The sequence below is a fragment of the Phyllopteryx taeniolatus genome, chromosome 7 (assembly GCF_024500385.1).
Source record: "Phyllopteryx taeniolatus isolate TA_2022b chromosome 7, UOR_Ptae_1.2, whole genome shotgun sequence".
Lineage (NCBI taxonomy): Eukaryota > Metazoa > Chordata > Actinopteri > Syngnathiformes > Syngnathidae > Phyllopteryx > Phyllopteryx taeniolatus.
Genome location: NC_084508.1, coordinates 30,822,942 through 30,847,683, shown reverse-complemented (window position 1 = coordinate 30,847,683; position 24,742 = coordinate 30,822,942). Strand labels below are relative to the sequence as shown.

Sequence of the window (24,742 nt, the reverse complement as noted above, 5' to 3'; positions counted from 1 at the left end):
GGGAAGAAACACATGAAAGACCAAATTCTTGCCATGCGCTTTGGTGCAGCTGCAGCTATTTTTAGCTGGGAACTACGTACATCTACTGTGACTGCAGACGCTGAGGGGAAATCACCGGCGCTGCCTTGCTGCCGTCTTCATCCAAACACGCAAACACTCGACTTCGTTATTGTAGTATAGGAAGGCTGCGTCTCCTGAGTCATACAGCTGTGTGTTTGTGTGTGTGTGTGTGTGTGTGTGTATATATATATATATATATATATATATATATATATATATATATATATATATATATATATATATATATATATATATATATATAGAGATATAGATAGATAGATAGATAGATAGATAGATAGATAGAGAGAGAGAGTCGTGGTTACTGAGGATGCAGTGATTGTCGCCATATACCAACTTAAAAATAATTCCTGACAGTGTTAATGGATCTCATGTAGGCTGTATCCATATATAAAAGACAATCACCGTTAACCCTGCGTGAGCGAGCGAGCGAGCGAGAGAGAGAGAGAGAGAGAGAGATGTTGACTTTTGTGACGACACACCAACTATCGCCAACCTGTGGATAAGGCGCGCACGCACACTTTCCACGGAGCCATGAAGTATAGGGGGAAGAGGGGTGGGTGGGGGAGAGGCGAATCCCGACCGTGGGAGTGCAAGCAGAAAGTTGAAGCGTTGTGCGCCATATACCCGCTTCGTGAATGGCCCCATTATGGAGGAGATGTCATTCCAAAGAGTTAAGACCCGGCGGAGGAAGGGTCACTGCCCGGCCGGTGCGCCGCCGCTGGACGCCATCGTGTGCGAGGACGAGTTCAAGAGCCAGGAGCTGGAGGCTCTCTTCCAGAACTACAACCTGAAGCTGGAGCAGACGGCCACCCTCAAGGCGCTGGCGGTGCTCATTGTCGCCGCGTCATCGCTGTCCCTCGTGGAGCTGCTCTCCAACCCTCGTCTGACGCTCTCCAAGGGCTCCAGCCCCGTGCACTGCGTGGTTTTCCTCTCGCTTTTCATCGTCACTAATGTCAAATACCTGCAGGTGACGCAGCTGCAGCAAACGGCCAAGCTCGCCCTGCTCTTCAGCTTCACCTTCGCGCTGCTCTGCTGCCCATTCCCGTTGGCCCTGGGCGCGTCGGAGCCGGCGGGCGCCACCGCACCCGAGCAAGGCGTGTGGCAGCTCATGCTGGTCACCCTGGTGGCTTACATGCTGCTGCCAGTGCGGACTCTGCTGGCTGTGCTTTTCGGCGGCATGCTCGCTACATCCCACTTTATTGTCATCTCAACGTCGATCCCCAGGAGGACACAGGAGCTGTGGAGACCGGTGGGTGTTGCGCCTGTGGCCAATGCACTCGTCCGCCAGCCACATTTTGCAATTATTCATTTAATAGTACAGGAACAGGAGATACATTTCCTCTGGTTTGGAGGTTCCCACCTGTGAGGCATAAACATGAAGCAGATGAAAACATGTTTCTGCTACAGGTTTTTGACAAGAAAGTGTATACTTGCTAATGCTGCACAGTAGACTAGTGGGATTTAACACAAAATTCCACCATTATAAAAGCTGTAGTATTGTCATGTCCTGCTGAGTCCTACACAGCCTCGTTCGCCTCGCACAGAAAAATGTTGTGACAGATATTTAGCATCTCAGGATGCGGGTAGTGACAATCTACAGTATCTAGATAAGACTTGTTTTAATTAAACCTATATTTAATCAAGTTTAGGCTCTGGAGAATATAAGATTTGTTTTCCCCCATGAACAAACTGGCTAAGATGAGCTGCAGTAAAAACGGAACGTTCACTCAAATGAGACATACATTTAAAAACAAATAAAAAATCTACCAATTAATCTTTCCAGGGTAAGTCAGTTTAAAATGCTTCAGCAATATCACAATAACAATTTTAACTTCTCAAAGCGACACAACATGCTGCCGATTAAGCTGACCATGTTGCCATTTCCAGGTAGACGGATTTCTTGAGGGAGTTTTGGCTTGCACGACATTCATGAGGATGATAATCATGTGACCTCAATTTTCTGTGTTTTGAGCCGCAAATATATTTACATAAGAGGGCAGCCTCCATTTAATGCCCGAACAATGAAAGCATAGATGGATGATGTGACAAAAGACAGCCAGTTAGGTTCTCTCTCTCTCTCTCTCTCTCTATTTCTCTCTTTTTCATGATATTTATAATGGGCGTCAAACTTTCAGTTATTCACGGATTTCCATGAATAATTTTCAGGCCCAATCCCTATCCCCCTTGTTTAAACTAAATTAAATGTGTGCCATACTCAAAGGCACATGGGCAGTAGGCAGGAAGTAGACAAGCATCACCCCATGATCTAGTTGCTTTTTTTGCCCACAGCAAGACTTGATGAACTGTACATTAAATTGCACTCACCAGCTAAACATTTAGCAGTTTGAAATCACTGTGATACTTGTATTGTTACTACTTTCACCCATAAACTAATTACCTGCCATTACCAGTACACAAGAAGGGGCTTATTCTATCTATGCAATGAGAATAAGGTCAAGATTTACAGTCAGAGCTGGGGAATAACAACAACAATACCAAGGCTACTACTACTACTACTGATACTATTATTAAGGAGAGACACCGTTCATAAGACACACATGCTCTTCAGCTTGGTATACAGCAGTGAACAATATTCTCTTTCACTTTTGACCGCCTTTTTAAGAAACGTGGTTGCCAAAGAGTTCTTCCTTCAAACGAGGTTTCCTGCTGCAGGATCAATAGAGTTATAACCTTAATCAATGATGCTCTTTGTCTGCCAGTTCTTTCATTATACAGCACTTGTTCTTCAAGCCACTTCATGTTGTAATCTGCTGCCCTTCATGTCTGACATTGTGAAGCGAAAACACGCACACGGACATTTGAGCTATCAGACTCTTCTCACAGACAAAAAAAGGGTACAATAGGGTGGTACCCTTAAAGGTATAGCTGTTACACATTTGATTTGGACATAGATTGATTCACTGTATAGGGTAAATTTGTGTAGACTTTACCCTAACAAACAGAAATAGTCTCCCTTTTTTTTTAACTGTGAATATGTGCACTCTACCAACTTTGTTTGTCCTGTCTGCTCTCTTTTGTGTGTACTGCAGTTGGCAGCCAATGCGGTGCTTTTCAGCAGTGTCAACCTGTTGGGGGTGTTTGTGAGAATTCTCACTGAGCGCACACAGAGGAAAGTCTTCCTGCAGGCCCGCAACTGCATCGAAGAGAGGCTCCGGCTTGAGGACGAGAACGAGAAACAGGTGAGGTGTGCGCACAAACACGTCAACAGCAGACTGAGTGCAAATAATGCCATGCTTCCAAAGATTGCACCTCGGCTTTTGCACGCATGTTCACGGAATCGGAGAATCAGCTGAGTTTTTTTTTTTTTTAAGGGGTCAGGTGCAAATGTATTCCAATAAACATCCTACAGGAAAGCAGTAACTATGACAGCAGCTATTTAAGGAAAGAACAATTACTGTGGCATATGCACTGGGCACTGAAAATTCCACACCCTCCTTGCAGACCTACTGTACATCAACGATTTTAAATAAGGAGCAGGCAACTTTAACACAGGACACTCTTTGCTGTGTGCCCCATCATCCTCACCCACCATTTGTTCAAAAAACACCCACGCTATCTATTGAGAGTGAATTTATCAGTCTATTTTATACAATACTATATGTTACACAACACAAACAAGCACAAACAGCCATAGTACCTGTGCTTTTGAGGTGAGTTGATGATATGCTGTGTTTTCCTGAGCAGTAACAGGCTCCCTTCTGACAGGTAATTACACAAGCAGATTGCTTTCATGGCCTTCATACTCCAGTAAAGGTCACAGTTTATCTGGTTGAAAGAAAACACGCAGAAACTGATTGAGCTCTATCAACAGCAAGCCGACAGCCCCAACTGGGCTGCTGGGCGCACAAACAAGTGTCTTGGATTTGTATATCATCCATCAAACAAACCTTTCACTATGTACTTTTGATGTGTGCTTGGTTTTTTTTTAAATTTCAGATAAATACATAAGCTGTACTGACACCTGAAAATGTGTTCCATGTGTTTTAAAATTTAACTCAGAAACATGAAACAAAGCCTTGCATTCTCTCATATCATATGAAGGTTTTTGGAACCTTTCCTTTGACCTAATGATTTGTGTAGTACATGACTGGTATTGAATTGTTATACCTATTGAAAATAAATGCAATTCCAACGCAAACAGTCATGATCAGATGGCCAAGTTTACTCAGTTGTCATGGAGCTGGATATCTTGACATTCAAGCTTCGCGGTGGATATGATTTGTGTTGTGCAATATGGTTGTGGTTAATCAGACGACATTGCGGAAGAACCCACCTCTTCAGCTTGTTTCCACGAATCAGCACGTCGAGGTTAGCTAGTTCTTTTGCATTTCCATTGTCAAGGTTTCTCAGTGAAAAGGAAATTGAATGTTAATTTAAGACGGTGCAACCCAATAAAAGTGAGTTCAACATAGTTGTGGTCATAAGCTTACATATACTCATCATGCACACGAATGTCATATTGTTTTGTTTGTTTCTTTTTCCTGGGTGATATGACAAAAAGATACACCTTTACCTAGACCAATGATTTTTAAAAACAAGAATTTCCTTACACAAGTTTGAATTTATATTGGATTCTTTTCCTAATCTACCCAGACAGGTCATAATTATACATACAGATTCAACACTATACTGTACATACATTCACCTAAAGCTAAATCTAAAAAATGGCACTCAAGGTTATATAGTGTCTTTTAACTTAACAAGTCCTACTCTGTCCTATATGTTGACCCTGTGTGGGTTGGAACAAATCTAAAATTAATTCAATTCTTGTTTTGAAAAAATAATTGAACATGTATGCTCAATAATTATTCCACTCTGGACAGAGAATGCTTGAAATAAATAATTAAAAACCCCAAAATAAAATGACATCAGTGCTATGATGAGCAAATTTAAACTTCTGAACAAAACTGCACTATTTTCACAGAATCCAGCAGTAGAAGCAAAAATATATTTTCTCAAGTGGCCCTATAAAAAAAAATTTGTACAAATTATGAAATGATTCTTGAATTGTTGTGAGAACAAGCATCATAAATCTTTCGAATTACACTACAATTTTGAGGATCCTTATCTAATATCACAAAGAAACAATTTCACATGAGAGTAGAATCTGCGCCCTGCGATTGATTGGCTCCCTCCCGAACATAGCTGGAATAGGCTCCAGCAGCCCGCGACCCTAGTGAGGAGAAGAGGTAAAGAAAATGGATGGATGGAGGGATGGATTACTAAACAATTAAATTTTGCCATGTGAATATTTACACAGGAACACAGAAAGAATTCCCATTTCTTAATTGTACTTTCTAGTATATACTTTCTAGTGTCAGTGACTGGAGACAGGAGTGTTGTACTTTAAGCCTTGGCTCTCAACATCCATTGCTACTTGATTACTTAATGGTTTATTAACTATTTTGCGTGCTGTTGAAGATTCAAGCTCTCGTCTCACGACTGAAACAATTTAAACTCAGAAGTATAACCATGCTGATGTGGGCACTGAATAGACTGAAGTTCTTGACAATTTCAAAAAATATAAACTAACGTGAAGACAATTGCTGCAGGGATAAGAAAAAAAACATATTCATAGTTTTGCAGATATCTGCGTACAGGACATTGTGTTTAGATGACTGAGCTGATAGAGGTTTGGATCCTGAAATATGCAAATTAGGGCAGATATGGATTATTTTTTTTTACATATTTGGCAGAATAAAATTCAGATAAGCAATTAATCGGCTGAGTAATTTAAAAAAATTACACACACACACACACACACATATATATATATATATATATATATATATATATATATATATATATATATATATATGTATATATATATATATATATATATATATATAGAGAGAGAGAGAGAGAGAGAGAGAGATATGAAAACTTACAGAAAAGGTATTTTTGTTTATTTGGATGTCATTATCTTTGTCTTATTTTGTAATCTGTTAATGTGTAAAAGAGGGCAAAAATTGCTGGTTTAAACAAATGTTTGTTTGAATGTCATTTTCTCTGTCTTATGTTGTCTTGTGTTAATGTGGAAAAATAAAATCCACAAAAATCAGGTAAAAATTGGCCGATTTTTGCCCATTTGAAAAGGGCAAATATCGGTTGATTAAATCGGCCAGACGATTAATTGGTCAGGCCCTAATACAAATAATTAATCACATTAACCATGATTAATTAACTCTGACCATATACTCCATGTTCTGTGACCACAGAATTACCCAGTACAGATATAATATGATGTTGTAATTAGATCATTAAATATACTGTATAAATTATGTCTCATTTTTTAATATAAGCGCATTTGTGGAGCTTTTCCCATTTTTTCATCACATCACTTTTAATCATTTCATAGAAATAATACATGTTGTTGATTTTGCTCAACAAAATATGTTAACAGTATTTATAACCCTTCCCTTCTCAGGAGCGCCTGCTAATGAGTCTCCTACCCAGGAATGTTGCCATGGAGATGAAGGAGGACTTTCTGAAGCCCCCCGAGAGGATCTTTCACAAGATCTACATTCAACGTCATGACAATGTCAGGTATGGGGTGTCATGACAACTATGGACCCAGGGACATAAAGTGGACTGGGTGTGTTTTGATCCAGATGTAGCCTCCTGAGATACAAAGGTCAAGAATAGAAGTAGACCAATTAAGATAAGAAAATGAAGTGGGTTTGCAGACAAAGCAAATGTGTTGTGCTTTGTGTTTACCACAGGCTGCACAGCATTACCGCAGTTTTTACCAAACCATTGCACCAGAAATGATCAAAAATATAATTTGTTATAATTATTATTATTGGCACAATGAATGAGTGGTTAGCAGGCCTGCCTCACAGTTCCAGGGTTAGAATCTCGGCCCGGGTTTGCATGTTCACCTTGTGCTTGTGTGGGGTTTTTCCGCGTACTCTAGCTTCTACTCACATTCCAAAAACATCCATGTCAGATTAAGTCTCTAAATGGCCAATTGGTGTGAATGTGAGTGTGAATGGTTGTCCGTCTCTACAGTATCTGCACTGCGATTGATTGGTAGCCAGTACAGAGTGTAGGCCGCCTCTCGCACAAAGTCAGCTGAGATAGGCTCCAGTTTAAATGGATTGTTATAATTATCATCTATTAATATTCAAGTGGGCGGCACGGTGTCCGACTGGTTAGAGCGTCAGCCTCACAGTTCTGAGGACCCGGGTTCAATCCCCGGCCCCGCCTGTGTGGAGTTTGCATGTTCTCCCCGTGCCTGCGTGGGTTTTCTCCGGGCACTCCGGTTTCCTCCCACATCCCAAAAACATGCATTAATTGGAAACTCTAAAATTGCCCGTAGGTGTGACTGTGAGTGCGAATGGTTGTTTGTTTGTATGTGCCCTGCGATTGGCTGGCAACCAGTTCAGGGTGTACCCTGCCTCCTGCCCGATGACAGCTGGGATAGGCTCCAGCACGCCCGCGACCCTAGTGAGGAGAAGCGGCTCAGAAAATGGATGGATGGATGGATGGATAATATTCAAGTGGATTGGCTAGCGACCGGTTCAGGGTGTACCCCGCCTCTCGCCCGGAGATAGCTGGGAAAGGCTCCGGCACGCCCGTGACCCGAGTGAGGATAAGCAGAACGGAAGATGAATGAAAAGTGTACTGTTTCACAAAAAAGCTGGTCGAAAATAGCGAAACACATTATTTCTTAATTAGGATGTCAAATTATTGCTGATCAAATTATTGCTGATCAAAACCACTGCTGATCAAAAATAACATAAAGGCTCGTTTTACTTTTGAAAAAAATCATCTGAGTGATTCCCAGGACATTTTGGGAGAATATTATATATAAGATGAAAGTTGAGCTTTTTGGAAGGTGTGTGTCTTCTTCCATCTGGCATAAATGTAGCACAGCATTTTAGAAAAAGAACATCATACCAACAGTCAAACATGGTGGTGGTAGTGTGATGGTCTTGGGCTGCTTTTCTCCTTTGAGACCTGGACAACTTGCTGTGATTGATTGAACCACGAATTCTGTTCTTTACCAGAAAATCATGAAGGAGAATGTTCAGAAATCAGTTTGTGACCTCAAGCTGAAGCACACTTGGGTTCTGCAGCAGGATCTTCTTCTTCTTTTCCTTTCGGCTGGTCCCTTTAGGGGTCACCACAGCACGTCATCCTTTTCCATGTAAGCCTATCTCCTGCATCCTCCTCTCGAACACCAACTGCCCTCATGTCTTCCCGCACGACATCCATCAAACTTCTCTTTGGTCTTCTTCTAGCTCTCTTGCCTGGCAGCTCCATCCTCATCATCCTTCAACCAATATACTCACTCTGGATGTGTCCAAACCATCAAAGTCTGCTCTCTCTAACTTTGTCTCCAAAACATCGAACCTTGGCTGTCCCTCTGATTAGCACATTTTTAATTTTATCCAACCTGGTCCCTCTGAGAGCGAACCTCAACATCTTCATTTCCGCCACCTCCAGCTCTGCTTCCTGTTATCTCTTCAGTGCCACTGTCTCTAATCCGTACATCATGGCTGGCCTCACCACTGTTTTATAGATTTTGCCCTTCATCCTAGCAGAGACTCTTCTCTCACATAACACACCAGACACCTTCCTCCACCCGTTCCATCCTGATTTCTTCACTTCCTTATCACACTCACCATTGCTCTGGACTGTTAACCCCAAGTATTTAAAGTCCTCAACCCTTGCTATCTCTTCTCCCTGAAGCCTTCCCCATCACTCCTCTCATTCATGCACATATATTCTGCTTTACATCAGCTAATCTTCATTCCTCTGCATTCCAGTGCATGTCTCCATCTTTCTAACTGTTCCTCCACCTGCTCCCTGCTTTCACTGCAGATCACAATGTCATCTGCAAACATCATGGTCCACGGGGATTCCAGTCTAACCTCATCTGTCAGCCTATCCATCACCATTGAAAACAGGAAGGGGCTCAGGGCTGTTCCCTGATGCAGTCCCACCTCCACCTGAAATTCATCTGTCACACCTACAGCACACCTCACCACTGTTCTGCTGCCCTCGTACATTTATTATTATTACTATTATTATTATTATTATAACATACTTCTTTGCCACTCTAGACTTCCACATGCAGTACTACAGTTCCTCTCTGGTAGGCTTTCTCTAGATCTACAAAGACACAATGTAGCTCCTTCTGACCTTCTCTGTACTTTTCCATCAACATTCTCAAGGCAAATAATGCATCTGTGGTACTCTTTCTAGGCATGAAACCATACTGTTGCTTGCAAATACTCACTTCTGTCCTAAGTCTAGCCTCCACTAATCTTTCCCATAACTTCATTGTGTGGCTCATCAACTTTATTCCTCTATAATTCCCACCCTTGTTCTTAAAAGTATAAGTCCTCGGACCTATGTCCCCTCCAACCATCGTTCATTTCTAACCCCCACCACCCAACCCAACCCCTCACTCGCTACCCCCTGCCGACCGAGTACGTGGGATGATTGAAAAGATATAATAATGACGATAATAACGCTTTCAGGCGGCACGGTGAATGACTGGTAAGCGCGTCTGCCTCACAGTTCTGAGGACCTGGGTTCAATCCCCGGCCCCGCCTATGTGGAGTTTGCATGTTCTCCCCGTGCCTGCGTGGGTTTTCTCCGGGCACTCCGGTTTCCTCCCACATCCCAAAAACATGCATGGTAGGTTCATTGACAACTCTAAATTGCCCGTAGGTGTGAATGTGCGTGCAAATGGTGGTTTGTTTGTATGTGCCCTGCGATTGGCTGGCAACCAGTTCAGGATGTACCCCGCCTCCTGCCCGATAATAGCTGGGATAGGCTCCAGCAAGCCCCCGACCATAGTGAGGAGAAGCGGCTCAGAAAATTGGATGGATGGATGAATAATGCTTTCAATGAACGTATATAGTTTGATACACGCTGTTCACATATTTAGGAATGAAATACATTTGACACATATCCAAGGAGCTCCCATATCTGTCTGCCTGCACCTCAATCAAATTGATCAAAATCGCCTTAGACCAGGGTTCTACGTTGCGCCAAAAGTTAGACTAGGTCTGAGCAGGCATAAATTTCGACTGAATTTCAGTCATGTGCCGGGAGGATGTCAAAGGACACACCCTCATTGGGTTGGTACACCCATTTTGGCAAACACGCCAGCGAGTCTTGCACTTGCATGGAAATTAAGATACGCCACAATTTGTGGCCTTTGAGCCTTTTGGGTCAACAATCCAGAGCAATGGTGAGTGTGGTAAGGAGGTGAAGAAACAGATCCAAGCAGGTTGAAACAAGTGGAGGAAAGTGTCAGGCGTGCTATGTAATAGACGAGTCTTTGCAAGGATGAAGAGAAACGTTTGTAAGAGTGCGGAGGCCAGCCATAATGTACGACTTAGAGACAGTGGCAATGAAGAAACAACAGGAAGCAGAGTTGGAGGTGGCGGAGATGAAAATGTTGAGGTTCTTCGGCGTGACCAGATTGGATAGGATTAGAAATAAGATCATCAGAGGAACAGACAAGGAGACAAAGTTAGAGAGACCAGACTTAAATGGTTTGGATGCGTTTAGAGGAAAGATAGTAAGAACTGTATATTGTGAGAAGATGATGAGACCTAAGAAAAGGTTGATAAATGTCATGAGGGAAGAAATGAGGGCTGGTGTTAGAGAGCAGAATGCAGAATGTCCTAATGGGACAAGCCGGAAGGAAAATATTTGTTTTCAGTGAACACATGTATCATGTCATGTAGTCATCCATGAGAAATGTTGTTCAGTGTTCGGGACTCTGCCCCGAAAGAAAAAATTCCTCGGCCTCTCAGTAATACTACATCCTCAGCTGGGACGTCTTTGGGCTCTGAAAAATTACCATGGGCTTTATTTCCATTCCATTTAGTTCCTATGATGTGAAAAGGGCCCTTGAGTCGAGAATACCTGTAAATATAGTAAATATATTTTACACACACGCACATGCACATGCACGAGTACACGCGCACATGCACACACACAAGTACACACGCATACACTCACACACACACACACACACACACACACCTATCTGAAAACGTACAAATGGGACCATTATTAGTCAATTGAGTAACCATTGTATCTGGTGATACACATCAGATGTTTTTATCATTGTCATTTAAAAAAACGGATTGGGAAGAACCATTGGAGGGTTTTCTGATACATCCTTTTTTCCCTTTTAAGTTTGATGTCTTTAAGGATCTTCGAGTTTGCAAAGGAGAATATGAACAATGATAACGTAATTGTTTGTAGTCCCATGCATGTGAATTCTATCGGTTTATTCATTTGCCAACGTCAGCCTGGAATAAAGAGAGTATTATTGTGAGAGCCTGGCCTGACCTTGAGCTGATTACATCCCAATAAGAGAATAAGAGAGCTGTGTCAGTGTTAGTGAATGTGGGAGTGGAGGCCGAGGTGCAATGTCAAAAGCACTCCTGTGAAGAGAAAATCCTTTTCTACTATGTCTGTCTTTTTTTTTTAATACCACCATGTCTGCTCAGCTCCCACTCGCTCATACTAGAGAAACATCTTTACTCTTGCTACCACTCTGGCCCAGGTCCACACATCATTGTGCAGAGAGGGTTCTGCCTCTTGAAGCTGGTACAAACACGTGTGTGTGATAGCACACATGCATGCACACACACACACACACACAAAATCTGGCAACATCTTCCTGATCTGGCCCCACTTTGATGTGACCCCAAGAACGTTGGCTTGTACAGATATTTATCGCTCCTTCTGCTCTGCCATTCCCCCCAGCCCTGCTATCTTCTAGCCTCCCTCTCAGTATCCATTGCGCAACAGCATGACCTGTAGCACAATGGCATTCAAAGAAAAATCACACAGCAGAGCTTTTCTGTCGAGCTGCAGTCATAATCCCAGTTTTGCATACATCAGGCTCCCAAACAACTACATTGTGCTGCCAAAACAAGCATAGGAACTCAGTCACCATTCAGAGGAAGACCTAGTTCATGCAACATACAAAAGGCTAAACATCAAACCTCGGTTATTTTAGGTGCCAAGTGTCTCTACAACACAGAGTACCAAAGAATGCCAAATGACAAAACCTGGCAATAAACATTGTTTTCAGTTATGTTGCTAAAATTGTTTTAATGTATTTTAGGGTTTAACAAATGAATATCATCCTGTCGTCCACCGTGCCACCCCGAATGAATATCAATCATTTGAAATAATTTCTTGTGGTAAATTAAAAACTTTCCACATTAATATCATTAAACAAAAAATATCCTAATAAACATTTTGTAAGAGAGGTACCATAATTTCTCGTCTATAATGCACCCCAAAATGGTGAAAAGTCAATTGTGCGCCTTATACATAGGTATAGGGGAAAATGGGGAAAAAAATGTCACATTTTATAAATGTATGCCGCCATCTAGATGTTATGAAAAAGTTGTACACTTTCATTCCAATATGCCACCGCCACCTCGAGGTTATGAGAAAGGTGTACACTTTCATTCTAGTATGCCACCGCCACCTAGAGGTTATGGATAAAGGTGTAGCACACACTTTCATTCCAATATGACAGGGGTACGTATGACTGCATACAGTATATGTACAGTTGTGCTCATAAGTTTACATACCCTGGCAGAAATTGTAAAATATATATTTATATATTTTTTTAAATACGACTGATGACTGAATAACAACCATCATTAATTTCTTTATGGTTATGTTTCGTTTAATGATAATACTTTTCTGAAATGCTTAACAGTTTAATTTGAATCCCATTAAAATTTTATTAAATGTGTTTCGCCCGGTCCTTCATGTTTTCTTTAAAGAATTGTACACATCCTACAAATTCTGCCTGGGTACTCAATCATATGAGCACAACTGTGTGTTTTCCATCCATCCATTTTCTTATCCGCTTATCCTCACTAGGGCCGCAGGCTGCTGGAGCCTATCCCAGCTATCTTCGGGCAGGAGGCGGGATACACCCTGAACCGGTCGCCATCCAATTGCATGGACATATAAACAAACAACCATTCGCACTCACATTCACACCTATGGGCAATTTAGAGTCTTCAATCAACCTACCACACGGGATTTTGGGATGTGGGAGGAACCGGAGTGCCCGGAGAAAACCCACCCAGGCACGGGGAGAACATGCCAACTCCAACCTGGCGGGGCCGGGATTTGAACCCCTGTCCCCTTGAACTGTGTGGCAGATGTGCTAACCAGTCTTCCACCATGCCGGCCTGTGTGTTTTCTCATTTACTAAATAAAAGTAGGGCTGTGAATTTCAAAATAAGCAAGTAAATAAAAAGAACGTATTACGTGTTCAAATAAAGTGCTTAACTTCAGAATAATTATTTGAAAAAACTAACAAAATACAGGTAAAACTTCGTTTTGATCATATGGGGAGAAGCTACACCATGCATTGTAAAAATGCATTTTACCTAAGTAGAAGGGTTTTTCACAATTTTTATGTTAACTTTGGGGTTGCGTCGTATACATGGGTGCCCATTACACACGAGAAATTACGATATTTGAAAAGTACACTTACACTTGATAACCTTGCTTTGATTAAGGCTGACTGTTGACCTTAACCTTGAGCTTTGAGTTGTTGAACCCACATGGTGAATATCAAGTGTTTTTAATGGTAATATATTTTTTCAAGAAAAAAATGTCATCTGTTAAGTCATCATATATCAGGGTATATATAAAAAAAAATGCATATCTGAACAACAGCCTTATAGGAGTTTCTAGTGAATGTAGTGTTTCTAATTCAATCCATCCATCCATCCAGCCATCCATCCATCCATCTTCTGCTGGTTATCCGGGTTCGGGTTGTGGGGGTCGCAGCTTAAGACCAGCCACTTCAGGCCATCTGAGAGAGATTGGGCCTCATTCACTAATAAATGCGTGGACACTACACACAAGTTGAGCATATATAATTAATGGCGCTATGTGAGGATAAGCGGCTCAGAAAATGGATGAATGGATGTATGTACGTATGTTAATGAATCATAATTCATTCTAAATGACGGGCTCATGCTCACGCCGCTCCAATATGTGTAAATATGCGTCCCTATTTCCCTGTAAAAGGAAAATTTCCGTGGTTGCATCTTAGCCAGTGGTGGGCAAACTACGGCCCGCGGACCACATCTGGCCCATTGACCATTTCAATGTGGCCCACCAAAGATCGGTACAGAATCGCCCAACTCATGACAACATTCATTTGACCTTGTCCTGTAATGCCGAGTGGTTCCACCAAGTTGTGCTGTAGGTACAGTGATACGTTGACTTGACTTTGGCTGTTCTGTTTTTACTCCGCTACGGCTCTGAGCCCTTCTTCAACCAGGAGTGGGCCAAAGAAAGGAAAGGTTGTCAGTGAGTACTGGACAGTTAGTGCTGAGCAGTGATTCCGGTAACGCGTTAAGGCTTCTTTATACTTGCGTGGACGGTGACCGCGCTGACGTCGCTGCAGCTGTCCCACGCGTAGTTTGCCTTTATACTCGAGCGCAACCAACGCGCGCTGTTTTGAAAGTGTGTTGCAGTTCTCCACCAAGTCGTGGGTGTCGCTACGGCTGGTATTGGATAGGACACCACAGGGTGGAGTTTCCTCTGCATTTTTTTTGCCATTTCCGGTAGCCATTTTTACTTTCCTTTCAGTAACAAGGAACAAAGCAACAACAATGGCGAAGAAATGGACCTAGATGACCAGATGATATGTTTAACTATGCTGCCAAATCGATCGAGAAGGCGACGACGTAGATGGTATGTAGAAGAAGACATGTAGAACCAATGGGCACGCTGGTACGTCATCACAGCATGTGACTAAAACGGACCAATCACGAGAGACGATCTCTATTTTTGTCGGGTGCGCGGCAAGCTACACGCAGACATGCTCCGCGGGGCAATTCTTCAATCATGTGATGCAACGCGGGCGCTGTCGGCCGCGGGACTATAAAGAGGCCTTTACTCCCAAATTTTGCTATTTTCGGCAACAAGTAAAGTAATGCATTAGTTTCCTCAGGAGAGTAACGAAACTGGAGTTACTTTTGAGTCATTAATTTTTCTCAGGAAGTTGTGATTTGTCACTGGTGATTTGAAAGCTCACATTCTAGCCATTCAATAGCATTTAACTGTTCACAAAGTCTGCTGATTTCTGTGTAAGGGGAAGAAAGGGATTGGGAAGTGAGTGTTGAGTCTACAATGCACAGTGATGGTGCAATACCATAAAAGTGCAAAGAAATGCACGATTTCACTATCACCACACTATTTTTGTTATTTTCCTTTGTAAAAAGTATTTGATTCTTGTGACTTTTTTATTTACACTTAAATAATACAGTTTTACTAGCGTGTTAAGTGCGTAATGCATTGTGGGTCATAGCGAAGTTCGCGGTCATAAATCGGTCATGGAGGTTAAGGACTGTCTCACTGAAGGACTTACAATACTTTTCTAAGCGTTTTTAGAGAAGTGTACTGAAAATAGTGTGCTTGTTTATGTTTAGGTACTTTACTGTGTTGTCATGTCAATTCTGCACTACGTTGCTGATTTATTGGTTCATTAAGTTATTGGTTCATGTTGATGTAACTGTAACTTGTGTGGCATACATTACCAACTAATGGGTACAGTTAAGCTAATGTTTTTTTTTCTTGGACTGTGGATAAGTGATATTCCTGCCACTGGCAGCTGCTGAAAGTATCTAAAAAGTATTTTTTTTTCTAACTTAGTTACTTTTTAAATCAAGTAATCAGTAAAGTAACTAAGTTAGTGTTTAATATAGAATGGACTACTAAATACGTTTTCACTGAAGTCCCGTCAAAGGCTGTCTAATTTATTCAGAAACCATTGCGGTTTTAGAGGAATAGAACATGAGCTGTCACTTTTCAACCAAGCATGTTGATTATGCTAGCAGCCAATCAATGCAGGAACAGGTGGCTATGGCTCAGCGGTTAAAATCAAGCTTGCAGGCTCAGCAAAACACCTTTATATGACAAACTGCCATCCAAGATTCAGTCACACAAGACCCTGAAACAGCGCCACGGGAGCTGCAGATGGAACTGATTGATCTCCAATGTGAGAAGTTCAACTCTCAAACTGGATGAGTTTTATGCTTATGCGTATGCTTTTATGCTTACCTTTACGCTAAGCGCAGACTAATTTCCCAAAATCCAGAAGATGGCACAGACGATGCTGGTGGTGTTTGGCTCTACCTATGTGTGTGAACAGACCTTTAGTGTGATGAACACCAACAAAGCATCCTACAGATATCAGCTGAGTGATGAACACCTCAGATGTGTTCTGAGAACTGTCACAACAAAACTAACACCAGACTTTGTGCACTGGCAATAAAAGGTGATCAACAAAACAACACTGTTCCCATTAAAAGTAAATCTAAGGATTAACAATACAATGTCGTTTGTTTGTTTGTTTATCTTTTATATCTAAGCATCTGGTCCTGGCTTAGCCCGCCTGTCAAATTTTAAAAGTCAATGTGGCAAAAAGGCAAAAGGTTTGCCCACCCCTGATCTAAGCCAATGCAGACTTCCGCGGATGTTGAAGTCAGGAGGTGGCTGATGCAGAACTTTAATAACTTTCTTAATCTTTACCCGATATTCAAAAGGTTAGTATCATCGGAAAGCTTGCTAAACAAAGAAACCGACAACATACACTTTATGTATGTTAATGTGTTAATGTTATGTCATGTTAATCATTCATAATTAATTTCAAAGTTAAATTACAGAATGTGGCACAAACAACCTATAAAACAATTTAAAGGCCATAAATGAGCAAACACTGCATACATTGCATCGTAGGGAATACATATAGCACATCAAAAAAGCATTTGTAGTTGATAAATTCATTAAATTACCGTTGGAAATCACAGAAAATGGCAGCACGGTGCTGGGTGGTTAGTACATCTGCCTCACAGTTATTAGGACCCGTGTTCAAATCTGACCTCCCCTGTGTGGAGTTTGCATGTTCTCCCCGTGCCTGCGTGAGTTTTCTCCGGGTACTCCGGTTTCCTCACACATCCCCAAACCATGCATGGTAGGTGAACTGAAGACTCTAAATGGCCCGTAGGTGTGAATGTGAGTGCAAATGGTTGTTTGTTCATATGTGCCCTGTGAATGGCTTGCGATCAGTTCAGATTGTACTCCGCCTCTCGCCCGAAGATAGCTGTGGTAGGCTCCAGCACGACCCTAGTGAGGATAAGCGGTACGGGAAATGGATGGATGAAGTCACAGAAAATCTACAAAACATGCCACTCGGAATTACGTCACAAGCAAGCCAGCGGTGACATGTGGTGTGCCTCTAATCTTTTGGACGGTCGTTTGTCAACTGTCAAATTCGGGAGATGTTTGAGATTTGTAGCGCGTATGTGTAAGCTACTTGATCGACACGAAAACTCTGAAGCCTCGGATAAATGCAGCGGTTCGATGGCTTTAATGTGCGATCCAAACATGAACTTGCATGGCTGTGTTTCAATACATTGTGCATCTCGGGTAAAATATGTGTGTTTAACGTTTTTTTCCAAAAGCTGATGCTCCATTATTTGTGCGTATGCATGGGCAGAGGGTGTTCTAAATTTGTTTGCAAAGTACGAACATATTGATAAATCACAGATTTGTGCCTGAATGAGGCCCATTGTCTCTGGAACCTCCCCCTGGTGGGATTTGCCCAGAACACCTCACCAGGGAGGTCTCCAGAAGGATCCTAACCAAATTCCCGAGCCACCTCATCTGGCTCTGCTCGATGCAGAGGAGCAACTGCTCTTGTCTGAGCCTTTCCCAAATGACCAGGCTTCCCACCATATCTCTAAGTCCAGACACCCTGCGGCCGGAACTCATTATAGCCGCTTTGACTCTTTCTCTTTTGCTTTTTTGCTCGCTCTGCTTGCTTCGCTTCTGTTTACATTTTTTCTTGCTGATAAGCTTGTTTTTCTTCGAAAAAAAAATTGAAGCAGTGACTCCTGTATATTTTTCAAACTGTGGGACTGTACTTTTTTGTAGATACAGTCAGTTGTTGCCATATTCCAATATCCAATTGATACTACATCTGAAGCCACCCAGGAAAAACTCTATTACCATGTCAGAATTTGATACAGTTAACCAAAAAACTGCAGAGGAAACGGTTTAGATATATTTTAAACCTGTGGGACTGTACTTTTTTGTAGATACAGTCAGTTGTTTTCATATTCCAATATTTTCTGATACCCTCTCACCATTATGTGAGCGAGGCCTGCTAATTAGGTTGACAGGCTCACAAACCCCCCCCACCCCCCAGTTAGATAGCTCCAGAACTCTTAACAGCTGATAAATGCAATGAATTTTCGTATTATTTTAGTGGGGAAATAAATAATCCATCAGGTTAAATATCAGAACAAATCAGCAAAATTATCAAATGATACTATATCTGAAGCCACCCAGGAAAAACTCTATTACCATGTCAGAATTTGATACAGTTGACCAAAAAAACTGCAGAGGAAACGGTTTAGCAGCTGAAACCATCAACAAGCTGTCTTGACTCAATACCATCTGACTTTTTCAAAGCTATTGCGAAGTCTGTGCTAGCTGATTTGCAGCAAATAATCAATTGCTCACTGCAGTCAGGTGAGTTTCCTCAAGCTCTTAAAGTAGCTGCCATTAAACCTCTTCTGAAAAATAGAACGCCGGACGCTTCCATTTTAGGAAGGTATAGACCCATCTCAAATCTCCCTTTCATAGCCAAGATTGTTGAGAAAGTTATTTTTAATCAACTCAACAATTTCTTGAACTTAAATGGACTTTCTGACAAATTTCAATCAGGTTTCCGAACTCATCACAGGACAGAATCTACTCTTATCAAATTGGTAAATGATATAAGGTTGAATACTGACTCGGGAAGGTGTCAATTCTGGTCTTGTTGGACCTCAGTGCGGTTTTTGATATGGTAGATCATAATATACTTCTGAACAGGTTGGAAACGTGGGTAGGACGAAATGAAACAGTCCTTAAATGGTTCAGGTCCTACCTGGAGGAAAGAAGTTAGTTTTTAACCATTGGAAGTGTTCAATCTCATCGAATTGCAATGACCTATGGGGTCCCTCAAGGGTCAGTTCTTGGACCCCTCCTGTTCAGGTTTTATATGCTACCCTTGGGTCAAATTCTTCAGAACTTTAATTTTGATTATCATAGCTAGCAGAAGACACACAGTTATATCTAGCAGTGTCACCAGATGATTGTAGTTCAATTGAGGTGTTGTGTTACTGTCTAAAACAGATAAATAACTGGATGAGCCAAAGTTTTCTTCAATTAAACCACATCAAAACTGAGAATTGTTTTTGGCAATAAAGAAAAGAGGATTGCTGTTAGTAAATACCTGGGGTTACTCTCTTTAAAACACAAATACCAAGTCCTAAACCTTGGTGTTCTGATAGAGTCTGACCTGACATTCAACAGTCATATCAAATCAATTACTAAAACTGCCTTCTACCATTTGAAGAACATATCTAGAGTGATGGCTTGCATGTGTCAAGCAGAGCAGGAGAAGCTCATCCATGCTTTTATCTCAAATAGACTTGACTATTGTAATGGTCTTCTGACAGGACTCCCCAAAAAGAGCATTAAACAGCTGCAGCTCATTCAGAATGCTCCAGCTCGGGTTCTGACCAGAACAAAGAGGTCAGAGCATATTACACCAATTCTGAAGTCTTTACACCGGCTCCCAGTCATCTTTAGAATAGATTATAAAGTTCTGCTACTGGTCTATAAATCACTAATTGGTTTCGGTCCTCAATACATGAAAGAAATGCTCTTGGAATATACACCCAGTAGGGCTCTGAGATCGACAGACTCAGGTCAAATAATGGAGCATAGAGTCCAAAGCAAACATGGTGAAGCAACATTTAGCTATTATGCTGCACACAAATTGAATAAGTTGCCAACAGAAGTGATATCAGCTCCAAATGTGAATGTTTTTAAAAGGAAAACTCTTCTTTTTGCTCATGGTTTTTAGAGCATTTCCATTTTTACATGATATTTCTTGCACTGTACGCTCTTTTAATTGTACTTTTATTTTATTTTTTTAATTCTCTTTGTTTTAAATGTTTACAAGCTGTTTTTTTTATTTGTTTTTAAATGCTTTTAATTATGTAAAGCACATTGAGTTACTTGTGTATGAAATGTGCTATATAAATAAATTTGCTTTGCTTTGCTTATATCTATGATCTTGTTCTTAACGCTCACCTATGGTCACGAGCTATGAGTTGTGAGGTTGTGACCATTGAGCGACGGGTAGACCTTTACAGTCGGCTGTGCACCACTCCAGCAAGAGTTGAAGATTGTGGCTTGATTTTCCTCTTGAAGGACAATCACTATAGGGCAAAATGACATATCTTGACTTACTTGCAGTACAGAATAGAATGGAATAGAATCGGGTAAGCATTTGAAATTACGGTTTTTAATCAGCAATGGTGACAGTTGCAGCCCAAAACAATAATAAGATATCCAGATAAAATGACCTTTATTAGTCCCACAATGGAGAAAATTCCAGTATAGCAATAATAATGATTATAATATCCAATGGGGGGATGGTCGTCCGATCTCGCGGATTGTCTGTTACATTGAAAGCACTTTTTTTTTTTTTTTTTGAGGCCATATGGACCCATATTACTGTACAGTACAATATTATTGTTTTGTATTTTTTTCATGTCCTAAAACAGTATTCCCCAACCATTTTTGCACTGCGGACCGGTTTAGACTAGGCATTTTTTTTGTCACGGACCAGTTGTCAAGGTGTGGCGCATGGCGCATATATATATATATATATATATATATATATATATATATATATATATATATATATATATATATATATATATATATATATATATAAAGGAAGACAACCGGCTTAAAATGTTAAATACAACAACTCACCATAACGCAGAATCAGTGTGAGCCTTGGGCTTGTTACTTATGTCCAATCTGCTCTGTAATTTTGTCTTCGTAACTGTCACAGCAGAAAAGCCCGCTTCACAAAGATAGGATGTTGGAAATGGGAGCAGGGTATTCAGTTGAGATCTTTTTTTTCCAAAAACTCCAATGGCTTATCTTTTAGTCCAGGGTGCTTGGTCTCCACGTGTCGTTGGCTAGCTTGTCGCCACAGACAGTATTATGCAGAGCGGACTCGGTGCGTGAGAGTTACTTGTTGAGATAAACCTGTATTTTAAGTAGGACACCATATTTTCTATTAAAACAAGCTTTCTTTTTATTTGAGGTCGTATGGCCTTATTTTTAATAACGTATCACGTATCATCCACCAGTGCAGTCTAGTGTTGTTTCGTTCACAAATGTTTCGTTCAAAATAACAAATCTTTTCAGTGAACGTAATGAACTGAATCAGTTTATGAAATGATTGGTTCTTTGAGCTTGGCCGCCATTAGCAAGTCAGCTAGGAGCGGAAATGGAAATGCTGCAGCATTCTGTGTAGTCTTGACTTGTCAATTGAGATGCACAGCTGTGGCGGCGGAGAAGATCCGGTCAAATTTCAAAATAAAATATAGTTGACACGCGAAACGCAATATAACGGAAATTATCTAAATTGGTCATTCTTTCTATGCGGCCTGGTAACACATGCTTCATGAACCGGTATCGGTCCGCGGACCGGGTGCTGGGGACCACTGGCCTAAATAAATAATCATTACAAAAAACTTGAAAATGTTTGAAAGTTTCACATTTTATCCGAACTTACCACACCGGTGTGCTTGGTCATGGTGACATTGTTGATGTACAGTACTCATCATTGGCAAGTCGCTTTCATGAGCTGCGAGGAATTAGTGTGCTTCCTATTTCCAAATCCGTTGCCAAAGGCGAACAAAAAAAAGCTTGACAAAAAAAAGAAGAAACTGTTACTTTACCAAAAATAGCATGTTGCAGACTCCAGAGACTTGCTTTTTGTGTTCTTCAGAGTTAACACCACAGCCATACCGCTCTCTCTCTCTCTCTACGTAGCGCTGTATGCACAATAGACAATAGATACAGTATAACCATCATCACCCTGCCTGCGACGTCAATGCCCCACATTAAACATGGCCACCACATAGTCGCGGGAGGCACGTCTTTTGGAAATGGATCTAGTTATATTGTATATCTGTGACCCGGAAATACGTCAGTCCCATTCTCTGCCTGCATTGTGGCACAGTAGCAGTAAACAACAGCAACCAATTCTGAAACTAACAGACTTTGTCAACGGCAAACTATTTTTCGACACATTGTTCTGTCCTGACGGTCCGTTTTATCTGATATCTGTCCAGGGTCCATTTTATCGAGGTTCCACTGTAATGTGTATAGAATTAGGGTTATGTCATTAATGATGACACATGATGGTAATGTAATAAATGGTGACGCTACATTCTTCTTAGATCAGTGTCTGGACCCTAGCATTATTAGCAGGATTTACTGCTGAAGATTGTCTACCACTCCTTTGCATGTTATGGAGGCCACTCTAAGCAGACTTGTTCTTCGCCTTTGATCCTGGACACCCACTTTTTGACTGTGCTATAGCCTATTACAGCTTCCACATACACATTTTGCAACCTTTTGAAAATGTTGAATGGTGGTTCCCCTTCCAAACCAACAAATTCAGTCACAGCTCTCTGCTTCTGATGGGCATCCAATAATTATTTCATTTTCAAAATAGCTGACAGGAAGAAGAAAATCTTAAAGGAAAAAAAACCTTCAAACATGTATTTAAACTACAAACCATGAAATTTTTTAGGGGGAAAAAAATCAATTATTAGTAGGTTAAAAATTAAATAGAGCTCATTACATTTTGACTGCCCTGCATATATACACGTGTTTTTAATTATTGTACGCATTCATTGTATGTTCAAAAAAAAAAACCAAAGCTAAACATATCAATACAGGAATGATCTTTTATGTATTCTCCTATTCTATACCACTTATAAAATACTGTTAATTTCATTTTAAAATGGTGTCATGCTACCAACAGTTTGCATTATCAACTCAGTAGTTAGTTGTTTTTCTTCAACTGGGGCCTTTGTCAAGGTGGTGGGAATTATGAAAAGTTCCAAATATCAGTTAATGTTTACACAAAACCTTCAGGCTTCTGCTTGAAAGTTGAAGATGAAGAGGAGCATCTTTCAGTATGACAATGCTCCAAAGCACACAAACAAACCAACAAAAGAACAGCTTCACCATAAGAAGATTAAGGTTTTGGAATAGCCCAGCCAGAGTCCAGACTTGAATCCAATCAAACATCTGTGATGTGATCTAAAGAGGGCTGTGCACATGAGATGCCCTAGCAATGTGACAAATTTGGAGTGTTTTTGTAAAGAACAGTGGGCACATATTGCCACATCAAGATGTGCCATCCTGATGGACTTGTACCCAAAATGACTGAGTGCTGTAATAAAACCCCAAGGTGCTGCAATAAAGTATTAGCTTGATTGTATGACTATTCATGCAACCAGGTTATTGAACTTTTTTTTTTTAAAGTGACTTGTACAGCTGCGGACTTTGTATCGATCCGTTGTGGTAAAGAAGGAGCTAAGCCGAAAGGCGAAGCTCTCGATTTACCGATCGATCTACGTTCCTACCCTCACCTATGGTCACGAGCTGTGGGTCATGACTGAAAGAACAAGATCCCGGATACAAGGGGCCGAAAAGATTTTCCTCCGCAGGGTGTCCGGGCTCTCCCTTAGAGATAGGGTGAGAAGCTCGGTCATCCGGGAGGATCTCAGAGTAGAGTCGCTGCTCCTTCACATCGAGAGGAGCCAGATGAGGTGGCTGGGGCATCTGATTCGTATGCCTACCGGACGCCTCCCTGGTGAGGTGTTCCGGGCATGTCCCACCGGGAGGAGACCCCGGGGACCACCCAGAACACGCTGGAGAGACTGTCTTTCGGCTGGCCTGGGAATCCCTCGGGATCCCCCCAGAAGAGCTGGATGAAGTGGGTGGGGAGAGGGAAGTCTGGGCGTCCCTGCTAAAGCTACTGACCCCACGACCCGACCTCGGATAAGCGGTAGAAAATGGATGGATGGATGGATGGATGACTTGTACAGGTTATTGGTCACATTAACATTGGAAAAAATCAGAAAAACCTGGAATTTGAAGTGGGGTGGGTAGACCTTATATATCCACTGTACAAGTAAATTTAGGGCACAGACATGTTGAATTACATTACAGTATTAGCTTGAGCCAATTCCCCCTGTTAAAGCCAGATGGGAGAACATTGGTAATATTACTTCTGGGGACAGATAATTTTACTTTTGCTGTTTACATTTTCACCTCCTTTTTTTCTGTGTGTTTACATGCGTATCAGTCTACAGCTTGGAAAAAAGGATTTGTGAGATTACAAACCAGTATTCTCACGAGTCCATCTGCCTTATGAGGCTCAATGACCTATTGTTGTAAAAAATACAAATAAAAACTTGGGATTTCCATCAGCACAAAACAAGTATCCCACAAATATCCCAGCTTTTCAAAAAAAATACTAGAGCCACGACTCCTACTCCATCGAGAGCAGTGTACAGTCAAACATACAGTAGTGTGTGTTTTGTGACCATTTGGCCTGTCTCTAAGGAAATTGGGGCTAAGTAGCTTTCATCATTCTCACTCAATCAGGTAGCCAGCAAGCATTCAGTTAAAACCTGTAATTGATTAAGTGGTAGTGAGCAATGTGATG

The 24,742-nt window shown here is 41.3% G+C and overlaps 1 protein-coding gene across 20 annotated transcripts in view; it reads left to right on the top strand.

Annotated features, from left to right (window-relative positions):
- Positions 1–422: 422 nt before the first annotated feature.
- Positions 423–24,742, top strand: part of adcy1a (adenylate cyclase 1a) — a 118,380-nt gene continuing 94,060 nt past the window's right edge. For 8 of the 20 annotated variants that reach the window (XR_009789350.1, XR_009789349.1, XR_009789348.1 and 5 more), the window contains exons 1-3: positions 433–1,330; positions 3,132–3,281; positions 6,530–6,648. Coding sequence is in view for 14 of the 20 variants with exons in the window: in XM_061779209.1 (XP_061635193.1) it covers positions 728–1,330; positions 3,132–3,281; positions 6,530–6,648 (872 nt within the window). In the remaining 6 variants the exon portion in view is untranslated. Of the gene's footprint in view, positions 1,331–3,131; positions 3,282–6,529; positions 6,649–24,742 lie in introns of all 20 variants that reach the window. The other 12 variants (XR_009789352.1, XR_009789351.1, XM_061779213.1 and 9 more) reach the window with 10 other exon arrangements.